At 38.6% G+C, this 11,631-nt stretch overlaps 1 protein-coding gene across 3 annotated transcripts in view; it reads left to right on the top strand.

Moving 5' to 3' along the window:
- The first annotated feature begins 3,210 nt into the window (after window positions 1–3,210).
- Window positions 3,211–11,631, top strand: part of RAP1GDS1 (Rap1 GTPase-GDP dissociation stimulator 1) — a 275,737-nt gene continuing 267,316 nt past the window's right edge. For 2 of the 3 annotated variants that reach the window (XM_077142767.1, XM_077142766.1), the window contains exon 1: window positions 3,211–3,381. In XM_077142767.1, the coding sequence (XP_076998882.1) occupies window positions 3,378–3,381 (4 nt within the window). In that variant the 5' untranslated portion in view covers window positions 3,211–3,377. Of the gene's footprint in view, window positions 3,382–8,348; window positions 9,127–11,631 lie in introns of those variants that run through there. The other variant, XM_077142770.1, reaches the window with a different exon arrangement.

The following is an 11,631-nucleotide window of genomic DNA, read 5'->3' as shown; positions in this document are numbered from 1 at the left end:
CTGCTCTGCCCATCCCAGTACATTTCCTTTAAAGAATTTAAATATCCTTCTAACCCCCTTAAGTTTACATACATCAATGAGGCAAGTAATATTATGAATATTGCCAAAATGAACTGCTTCTGATCCTTTCTAATATATGCTTTCCTTGATACTTCTCCCCCCCACCCCCCACCAACAGCTATTTGGCTAATTATAAACCAATTTTAACAGAATTTTTTCATTCAAATAAATATATTTTATGAATATAATATTTTTCTAGACAGACATTTGAAAATTTCTGCATCACGCCCTTACCCCCTTTATTTTACAGTAGGCCGAATCAAATCCTGACCATTTCTTAACCTGCCACATGGGTGCTGGTAAATTGACTTCTGGAAAAGAGTTTCTTGATTTCAGGAGAATATTTTCTAGTGATTTATGTGATTAGTGACCAGAAGCATCATGAAAACAATATACTTCCAGCTAAGCTTCCTCAAGGCAGAGGCCATAGTTTATTGGATTTGCATCCCTAGTGCCTATCACATTACCTGGTACACAGTAGGTACTTAGAAAATGTTATGGATTGAGTGAGTCAATAAATTAGTGCAAAGACCAGACTCCACCTAGTAGAGTATTCATAGTTTAAGAGAGAAACAACCCAGAAGCAGTGGTCTTCATCATCATTATGAATATTTATTTAGCAACAAATTTACTTGGTGAGGTGGTAGAGTTAGCCGCAAATTTACTTGGTGAGGTGGTAGAGTTTATAAAGCAAAATTAACACCATTTTTCTCTCTTTCAGAATAAAAGCTCTAAAAGGAAGCATGAAAATACTTTCACTCACACAACAAATGAGTGAAACAGTGCTAACTACTTTCTAGGCACTGGGGATATAATAGCAAATACAACAGACAAAAATCTCTGCCCTTGAGGAGCTTACATTTAAGTGGTGTGGCAGCCAAGAAGCAGAATAAATAGAATTTTAGATAGTAATAAGGACTAAGGTGGGCAAATAAAGCATGTAAGTGGGGATATGAAATGGGAATGTTGAAATTTTTGATAAGGTGGCTAGAGAAAACCTAATGCAGGTCTTTATCCTTCTGAGTAAAGAAATGAAGGAAGTAAAGAAAGACACGGAAAAAAGTTATATTCATATAACGGACCAGACAAACAGGGCAAGGCAAAGGATGTGGTGTCATGTATGGAAGCAGTGGGTGTTGCACAGGTTATTAAGGGATCTATTTCTGATTTTAGCAGTCAGTATGGGATCTCCCTATGGTGCATCAGGACTCACCCTATGCAGTAGGCCTGGACAATCCTGTGGTTTTAATTGGTAGTAAGGTTGAAGGAATGTCCTGCATATTCAAGTAGAACAAAACAGGCACTGAAACGATTGTCAGAAGGGAATTCGCAAAGCCTCTTGTGTGTTTTTGCTAATTTCAATACAAACAAATGAAAGACATGTTTTGAGAAATTGTAAAAATTATAGAGTCAGAAAAGGAAGTAGTTGAAAAGTGAAGCAAGTGAACTTGAGAATCTGAATGGAAATAGAGGGAAAAATAAAAAATTAAAAAATGAAGGAGTGTTAATACAGGAGCCCCAAATTGGTTTCATGAGAGGTCCAAAAACTGTGAGGGGTGGAACTAGCTTTGGGGTGTAAAATTATGTTGAGGCAAATAGGAACAGCATCCTTATAACTACAGAACAGTGTGGAGGATAGTAGGAGAGTGAATTGCCCGAATGTTTTGTGCATCAGAAAAGTCTTTGACTTCTGCAGTTAATTATCGTGCTTCATATTTGTTTCAGAAAAGTGACATAAACGCTGCTCTCTGCTTAACAAATTACAGGCCCCCATCTGAATTGTGTGCTTAATAGTCATACAAACAAACTGATCTAAGATGAAGAAAAAAAAATCCTTGAAAGTTTAATTGTTTAAAAAGGGTAAAACCCTATTCAGCATTTTCTTCCCAGACGCCGAGTTGCTGACTGCGCCCCTCTTCCCTGCGGGAATGCGGTTTCTGCTGCCTTGGGAGAGCCACCAGACTTCTTATTCCAACCACAGAGGTCAGGAAAAACAAACATGCGGAGAAAGCGGTTTCCTCTAACCTCCGACCCGCAGCAGAGGACCGAAAGCGGCCCGGGCCTCGCGCGCATGCCCAGTACGGAGGGCGCCCTCAAAAGGGCGCGTCTGCGCTGGGTGCACCCCTGCCCGGGTTTTCCCGCAGCTGTAGCGGTGGCGGGAACGGGCGGCGGTTCCCAGGTTTGCAGAGCCTCCGCCCGGATCCACCCGGTAATGCCTGGAGCTAATTCGGCGGGGCTTTTCCCCCCTAGTCTTGGGAACATTATTTAAAGGGAACGGGGCGGAGCTGGGCATTTGCCGTGGGGTGGGGCTCGACGGCCGAGGGCACACTTGTTTAAAGAGCCTGTCAAGCAACCTCCGGGAGCGCGCGCGCCAATATTTTCCTCCAGGGAATGGAAGGCCGCGCTGCTACAGGAGGAGAACAGCACAAGCCCTGAGGAGATTCTGGGGCAGTCACTTCTCTGGGCTACCCAGACCTCTCTCGGTTTTAAAACTAGCTACAAACCATGGCAGCCTTAACCGTCCCAGTGATGAGCCGGCTAGTATTACGCGCCCTTCGAGAGGCTATCTCCCTGCCCTGTGAAATCGGAAGTCCTCAGGATGTCTAAGAGGCGCTGGCCTTATCATTTATGCGTTCACTCTGGTTTCGTTTCTGGGCATCCGCTGTGCTTTCCGCCTTCCCGGGTCTCAGAGGCGGCTTAGCGTCTTCTCCTCCGGGAGTTTCCCGCCCGTGCGGCCAGGTCATCCGGTAATGAACTCGGTCCGTTTTCTGCGAATGAGTTGGGGAGGGGTGGAGATGGCACAGCAAGCTTGGGGCGATTTGAATGGCAGCAGTTCGGGCTCAGCATTGCGGGGCCCACCCTCAGACGGCCGCCATCAGTTCCTTCGGCGACGACCGTAGCCAGTCGGTGAAACGCACGCCCACCCACAAGCGCACTCCCGCTCGCTTCGAAAAAAAAAAAAAAAAAAACCAAGCCCAGCGAAGGCACTGAGCATGCTCGGCGAGGAGGGCGGGGCGCGCTCGGGCAGCGCGTGGGGGCCGGCTCCGCTCCTCCGTGGCCCGCCAGGCTTCACGGCAGCCCCGAGCCGCACCCGCCGCAGGCTGCTCCTGCCCGCCCCGCCCCGCACCCCCCGCCGCTCGTCCCCGCCGCGGCCGTGCCGCCCGCTGCAGCAGCAGCTGCTTGTCCCCGGCGGCCGCCCCCCGCGGGTCACTCCCTGGCTGCGGAAGAGACGGAGGTGGAGGGAGGACACAGCGCCGCGCCGCCCGCACCGGAGACCTTCGCCTCGCCCTGCCTGCTCCTCACTCTCTGAGAGGAACATGGGTAAGTCAGTCTTCCTCCCCCGTCATCGCCTGACATTTTTCTCTTTATCGGCATGTTGCGGGGTGGGAAGCATTCATCATGCAAAGTTGCGGGATTCCTCAATTCCATGGGTAGGAGACGGGGCTTTTCTTCTGGGGAGAGTCGGCGGACGCACGTCGGGTAGCCGGGCTGGGAGGGTCCCGAGTGCCGGGTGGGGTCGGGCCGCGCCGCGCCTCCGTTCTTCATCCCGGCTTTGGGCACCTCACCGCCTCGCCTGGCCTCCCCTCTCGCCTCCCCTCCTCCATTCTTCCTGCCGGTTCCCGGGCACTACGACTGCCTCGCGGACTCGCATCCTCTGCCCCAAACTGGTTTCTTTCAAGGCCGCCCGCTTCCTTTCCCCGCTGTCTTCTGGGCTTGAGGCTCCGGTCCGACCAGGAGAAGACCACTTCTTGGAACTTTCCTGTCATTGCGACCTTTCCCTATTTTGGGGACGGCTCATCCCGAGACAGGGAAGTGTAAGCAAGTAGTTTGTGAGGATGATTTTACAACCTGCACGGAAATTTATTTTCGGCAGGGGAGATCGGACAACCTCATAGGTTGAAAAGATGATTTGTCAGAGGCCACGAGGAACGTGAGGAAAGACATAGCCGAGAGCTGTTGAATTAGCGTGGGTGACTACAATGTGCAGTATTCTGTGCTCAATCCATTTTCTTGATTCCTTCGCCTGTCTACTGTAGCCGAAAACTGAACCCTGTAACATGTTGTTACTGAACTTCTTAATTATCCTTTCCCAACTTGTCCTGCCTAAAGGTACATAATTTCATTTCAGTTCCTGTGCATTTATAGTTAATATCAAGAGATTGGTTTGGATGAGCTATTTAAAAGCCAATAAAAGTTTTGTAAAAATACATAAAATTTATCTTAAAATTTTCATTATTTATTGTCTAACCGTTAAATTCAGTATATTACCAAAACGTCCAACGAATTCTGTAATATAATAAAAAACCGAAAATAGGTGTTTTGTTCTTGTTTTGATATAGTAGCAACTTGGACTACCATATTTCGACATTTTCCCGATTTGCTTCCACTCCTGTCAATTTCCTCTTGAAAATTTGCTACTTTGGCACCTGTCTTTTCCCATCCTTCTGTGCAAGTTATTTTAAGCTTGAGATCAGTGTGATCCTTTCATCTGTCAATACAGTTTGCCCAGCACGTCCAGAGTTAGGTCATGGCAGCTCAGGAGTATCTGAACTAGAAATGGTGTACATGGAACTCATTTGAAAATCTAATTCAGACCTTTGACCATATATTGGGAAGAGGCCAGTGTTTTAGGAGGAGGAGGTTTATATGAAAAATGAATCTAAGGCCTTGAATTTGATTTTAAATTATTCAGTTCTCTTTTTAATGTAGATACCATTGGCATGCTGAGCAAATTTTGTAAAAATACAGTGGCCTACCGTTTCCCTAAGAGTAAAGTTTTAAGTAAACAATAAACCAGTTTATGCTGAACACATTTCTGTAAAGTAGGGTGGCCAACCATTTCTCTAAGAGTAGAGTTTTAAATAAATAATAAGCCCTTGAAAAAATAGTCAATGCAAATGAAATTTTTTACTTAAAAATAATTAATATGGAAAAATCTTCAATGCTATAAGTTGGTTAAAGAAAAAACCTAATAGAAATGTGCCTCTCGTTGTGAAATCTTCTCATTTGTTAAATCGCCATCTCTTTTCTCATAGTGCTCTGTACCTTGTTAGAAATTTCTTAGCACTTACATAATCTGCTTTATATTGGAATTGTTTATGTGTGTGTTGTGCACTTAAGAGTTCTAGAGGCAAAAATTGTGTCTTATTAATTTTTGTGCCCCTCACAGTGCTTTTCACATAATAGATATTCAGTAAATCTTTGTTGAATTGATTGTTGTACTTCACATCACATATCTATTATTTTCAATTTTTCAATTTGAAAATATAGGCTCTGAACAAATATTTGGGTTGGTGGATGTTATGGAGTTGTGGAAGAAGTGGGAGCAAAGAAGTATAATTGCACTATGGTCTTGCTTCTCTTTAAAAAACAACACTGGATTTTCAAAGAGGTATGGGTTTTGAGGCAATATCCTGGCAAGCCAATTTCTTTTTTATTGTTGTTTTCCATGGTAAGGTTTAGTGTATGCTCAGTAGGTAATGTGAAATTGAAACCTTGGAAAGCAATTTTATGTTCAGAGCTAAGGAAGTTGTTATAAAAATTCACGTACACACAGGATGTGGAAGGAACACTATTAATAGTATGAAAAAATCACTTTTTAATCTTTTCTCAAGAAATAAATAAGGTATTTTTTGCAGGATATCATGGCAGTAACTTTTCTGCACAAGAAAGTGAAGGAAACTAACTGTATGAACTTTAGGACAATGGTTATTTTATGTATGTATTTTATTATGAAGTCAACATGTATTTAATATTTATGGACTACTATGTGCAATGTGCTGTTGGAGGCCAAAGATGAATAAGGTATTTTTTTTTGTTTCAAGATGTTTATAATCTTAATAGGAAAGATATAACACATACACAAATAACTATAATGGGAATAAATATATAGGTAACATAAAAGGCCTTTACATATAATATAGATTCAGGGGATGGAGAGAAGGTTTTAGAGAAATGGTGCTATACAAAGGTTAGTTAAGTTTCTGAAAGGTAGAAATGATGGTTAGGGTGGGGTGGAGAAGGAAAGAAATGACATAGATGATGGAGATACAGGGAGCATGCAAGGAGTTTCCAGGATAAGACTAAATTGCTGTGCTGGGCTCCAGCAAAAGGTAAGGAAATAGTGGGTGATAGAGATGAAAAAATATTAATTAAGAACAGATAATAGAGGACCTTAAGTGTTGAGCTTAAGAAGAGTTTGGACTGACTTGTCTATTGAGGGACCATTAAACATTTTTATGCTGTTAAATGATGGATTAGATCTGTGGTTTAGGAAAATTTATCTGCTAAATGAGTGCAGAGTGGATTGAAGGAGAAGCTAAAGAACAGTTAAGGGAAGTGGTTGTTTGGGTGAAAATGTTCAATAGTCTATGGCAATGGGAATATGAGATTGTAAATAAAGAACAGGGATTTACTAGGCAACTGAGTGTGGGATTGAGAAAGGAGTCACAGGATTTAACCTGGGTGATGATGAGACTGCAGGGTCTATTAATATTTTTTGGGAGATGAGACATGAATATTCAATTTTGAACCTGTTGAATTTTACTTTTTGATCTGTCATTTGGACTCTGTTACATAATGGCAGCCATTCTTTTCAAATTAGATTTTGACTACATTTCTAACCAGTGTGTGGCACATAATAGCTGTGCGGTAATATTTGTTGACTGACTGAAATCTGGACTAAAAATATTGAAGAAACAGTTATTTTAACTCTCAGAGAGTTAGAATTTGAAATAGAGAACTGGAAGTTAGCCGCAAATATCCTGAGAAGACAGTTAAAGTTTTGTAGGAGGATAAGAGTCAACAAAGAAAAAGAAAACTTGTCCAAAGTAAAAATCTTGAGAAATGCCCCATATTTACGGAGAAGGAATAATTTGACACTGAAAAAGAATAAAGAAGTGACTTGCAGTGAAAGATTGGAATGTACATATTGTTGGTTAGAAAGAGTTAATGGTCAAGTGTCTCTTGCTTCAGGGTTAAGGAATGAGAAAAGGCCCCAAGTTGATGTGATTTAGTTAGGATGTTATCCAGTATGTTTTACAAAAAAAGGGCATCTTTAAGAGGTTTGTAGGTATGAAGGTCAGTTGTAAAGGGAAGGTAGTAATAGAGTTAATTATGTATAGTCATGCTATATTCCTTGCCCAGTTTAAAGATCTGTAAATTAACATAGACTTCTTTAAACATTTTAAGTGTTGCTCTTTATATGGAACAACACATGCTATTTTCTTGACTGAGAATAATTTGTAATCTCACCGTAGTGCCTCACATTTCTTTGACATTCAGTTTTCTTAAGTCTTTGTGACTTGTATAATACAATTTCTGTTTTTGCAATATCTGTCATGCAGAGCGAATTTAGAAATGGTTTTATAATTTTGTACTGTTTTTTGCATAAAGAATACTCTTTACTGATGAATGGTTTTCCTCACTTTTTATTTACTATTAGGTTTTGAATTTGAAAGTTTGCTAGTTTGTATGTATGCCTCTAGTATACTCTTAATTCCTGGGTTTTTTTTTTTCCTCTGTGAAAATATATGTACCTAATAGATAATCCTTTTCCTTTGTTTGTATTTCTAAACCTGAAAAGGTTTTCATGGGTAAATAGTAAGAAATACTGATTTTATTTGCTCTTTGCAATTTATTTTAGTCAAGGTAGAATGAGAAATTTTTTTTCTGAGCTGGTGATCACAAAAATTTGTGGTAAAAAGAATATAGATTATAGACTGACTAGTTCAATAATTTTTGTTGGTTTCATATCTGTTTTGTACATGCACTTTTTTTTTCATGTGGGAGAAGGGCTAAATTCAGTACCTTGGCAGAATCCTATTCTGAAGTTTCTAGTCCTGTTATTTGGAAAATCATCATAGCCTTAATTTATTCGCAGAAACAAAGAGATGTGACTTTCACAGCAGCATCTAGGAGATCCTTTAGGGGAAATAATATCTCTCTCCAGAGATAATGGATTATCTAAATTTGTACTTAGTAAATCTGGAGTTATTGGTGGCACTACCAACAACCATATGAATTACCTAAATATTTGATACCCGGTCATGAACATCAGGAGGAGGAAGAGTGATTCCTTTGGGAGCATTGTGTTGATTTTATGTAGTCAAATTTTTTGATAACTATAGGAAAAAATTTTTTTAATGTAAAATACTTTCCTAAGCATTTAACTTGGCAGATAGCTCTTTCTTGTGGAGAGAGGGCCAATAGCAAATGAAGACATCAGAATAGATTATTTATAAAGTCTCTTGGTTATAAAATTATATGATTTTTTGAAACCAAACTTTGAGATATGCTCAGTCTCAGTGATGTCTTAAATATATGCTTTCCTATATAATTTGTTTTTCTTTAATGCTCAGAGAGTATTATCTACTTGAAGTAGCAACCTCAGGGTTTGAATCAGCTTGTTTGCTCAGAAGATGTTTTAATAAATAGATGAACGTAAAGAAGCATTCCCCATGTTGAGTAAGAAATGGATGTTGGATTCAGATTGCAGAGTAATGTAATCTCTCAGAGGAGCGATTTATAAACTTTTATGACTAGAAGCATTCCCTGAGTTAAAAGGGATTAAGATAGTGAAAATGGAAGGGGTCTGTTGAGCTGCTAGCTAGCTTTGATGACTGTTCTTGTAAACTTTAAAGTCCTTCTGACTTGTTCACAAAATGAATTTTTTCAATATGGACTCAATATTTGTCTCTTTTCTGAAGACTGTTTCTGTTCAGTTTTGTCCAGGTTTGTGACTTCAGCAATTACCTACATGCTATTGTTGCCTAAATATATTTTGGGCTTCAGATGTTTGTATCTAGCAGATTATTTACATCTTTACATGCATAATTAATTCAAGTTCTGTGAGTTTAAAACTTAATTCATTGTGTAATTTTTAATGATGATTACCACAGGTGTGGTATTATTGTTTAATGAAAAGCCTTATCAAGAAAAAGCCTTGATTTAAAGTGTCTGTTGATTTCCTGTGGTGTAAATACACCATGGCTGATTTCAAGCTATCAAAATGATACCGCTGGATGTAGAGTTGGGAAGAGAGGAAATACAACCCGCCATTATATGGTATTTCCATCATATAGCTACAATAGACGTAAATAACCTCAAGAACACAGATCATAGTAAAATAAGTAGTGATAAGTTTTGGGTACTAATAGCTCTTTTTAATTTAATGTATTTAATTTGAAGTTTATATAATTCACTTTTCAATAATATTTTAATAACTTGCTCTCATAAAATCTTGAAGTTTACTTATCATCTCCCATGGGCTGATAAAAGTTGGCTCCAGTACACACCATTAAATTGTTACCATTAGTTAAGAATGATTGATGTCAGTTATGCTAAACTTTAAATTTTTTTTAAATTTAATTTTAAACATTTCACCAATTCTCTGAAGTGGTTGACATCCTCATTTTAACTGATAAGTAAACTGAGATTCAAATAATTAAATAGTTTATCCAAGACAACAGAACCAAGTCTTTAAAATCCTGTCAATTAAGTAGTGGTTCTTAAATATTGGTTTGCATTTGCATGACAATCAACTGGAAAGCTTTCTTTTTTTTTTTTTTAATTACTGGGCTCACTCTCAGTAGCTGTGGGATAAACTGAGAATTTGCATTGCCAAGACACTCCCAGGTGATGCTTATGTTGCTGGTGTTCTAACTACATTTGAGTAGCACCACCAGAGAGCAGAGGTCAGTTAACTTTTTTCTTAAAGGGCCAGATAGAAAGTGTTTTAGACTTTGGCAATGGGGCAAAATTAAGAATATTATTTAAGTACTTGTATGGCATGAAAGAAGACAAATATCCACAAAATTCGTATTGCCTAAATTCAAAATATAATTATAATTGAGCACAGTTTATGGTAATACAGGTTTACTAATGAGAAGACTGGGAATTCTTTTTTGTGGGGATAACATTTAACTTAATTGGGGTTCAGATTAGTGTTCTCTGTCATCAGAGTCAATTGCAAATGTTCGTCTGTTAATGCAGGTCTGTAATGTAATTTCACAAATTTTGTCTGTAAAGCGCCTTTTCATGCAGATACTACCAAATGCTGAACTCAATCTATGAACACATGATTTTAATAAGAATACTCGTTGCCTGGAAGGTATTTTATTTATAGAATTCTTCGCAACTAGGAAGAGAAGTTAGCATGTTATTACATTGCAGATTAACTACTTCCAAGGCAACAGAAGGTTAGGTGGAATTAAAGGTTAGGTGGAAGTTTCTCAATTGCATAGTTAAATGGCCTTTGTAATATGGAAATTTCCTTGCATAACAAGGTCTTGAAAATACTGCTGAAACTAGTTTGAGCAGTATTTTCTAGCTCAAAACTAGTTTGAGCTCAGAAAAATATATATCCTGCAAACTGGTCTATGAATGGTGATCTTGCTTCTTGTTTTGACTTTTGATTTCACAGGAAATGTATATATCAGCTTGATGTTAAATGTGTTTTGAACAGTGCTAGTTGTCATCAAGATGATTTTACTGTAGAATAAATTTCACATACAAGCACTGTTTTGCCTTGACTTTTAGATCGAATTCATTAAGAAACATCACTGTTTCCTAATAGTGGTTGAGGTTGGTTCTTCAGGTTTAGAAAATTTGACACTTGCATCTGAGTTAAAAAAATCATAATCAACATGGGACACATCATGTTAAAATATTCAGCTTATATTTCTGATAAAAGTGCACAGCGTTAATGACATTGAAGTCTGTGAGAGTAAATGAAGATCTCTGTTGATACTACTGGTTCAATAATACAGACAGATTAAATTATTTTTCATAAAATACTTGCTGATAAATGATACAATGAATAACCACAGGCTTTAAATACATTACATTTTCCACAAGTTTTGCAGATTTGTTCAACCAAGCCTTTTTCTGTACTTCATGTATTTTTACCACTATCGATTGTAACACATCTTAGCAGGTTCCACTTCAGGTTTTACTGAACATTGTACTCAACTTTGAAAATATTCTCTTGCCTACATTGTTTCATGTTAACTGTTCATAGCATGGAACACATGAAGAGCAATGAAGAGACTGATTCTTTAGTCACTTCAAGTCAGCATTCACTCTTGAAAGCAAAAATTGAGTAGTATCACTATTATCTGTCAACTAACTCATCAAGAGCCAAGAAAAACCTGTCAGATTCTTTTGTCTTGATTTTTTTAATTTGTTGATGTGGCTCACAATGTCCTCACCTTTTCGAGTAACTATATTCAATGAAAGGCCCATAGTCTTAAACAGGTTTACTTTCTCTGAAAACTTTTCTTTGGTTGCTGCAGTCAACACAATTTAATTAACTCATCAACGGTAAATAGTTTTCCTTTTTTGCCTAATAAATGAACATATCAGAAACTAGCTTTGTTTGTTGCTTCATTTTCATTGTCAGTTTTTGTGAAGGAATTCTACTCTTTTGAGATAACTTTGTTTTACGTTTTCTAATTTCTCTGATGATTGCTTTCCTATGAGTTGGGAATGTGATGAATTTTTTTTTTTTTTTTTGGCTTTTACAAAACAGATTTATTAGGTTATAAATTTATGGTTTTCAGGCCATAAAAT

Source organism: Tamandua tetradactyla, chromosome 24 (assembly GCF_023851605.1).
Source record: "Tamandua tetradactyla isolate mTamTet1 chromosome 24, mTamTet1.pri, whole genome shotgun sequence".
Taxonomy (NCBI): domain Eukaryota; kingdom Metazoa; phylum Chordata; class Mammalia; order Pilosa; family Myrmecophagidae; genus Tamandua; species Tamandua tetradactyla.
Note: the sequence above shows the minus strand (reverse complement) of the source record. Positions and strands in the feature narration are given on the sequence as shown.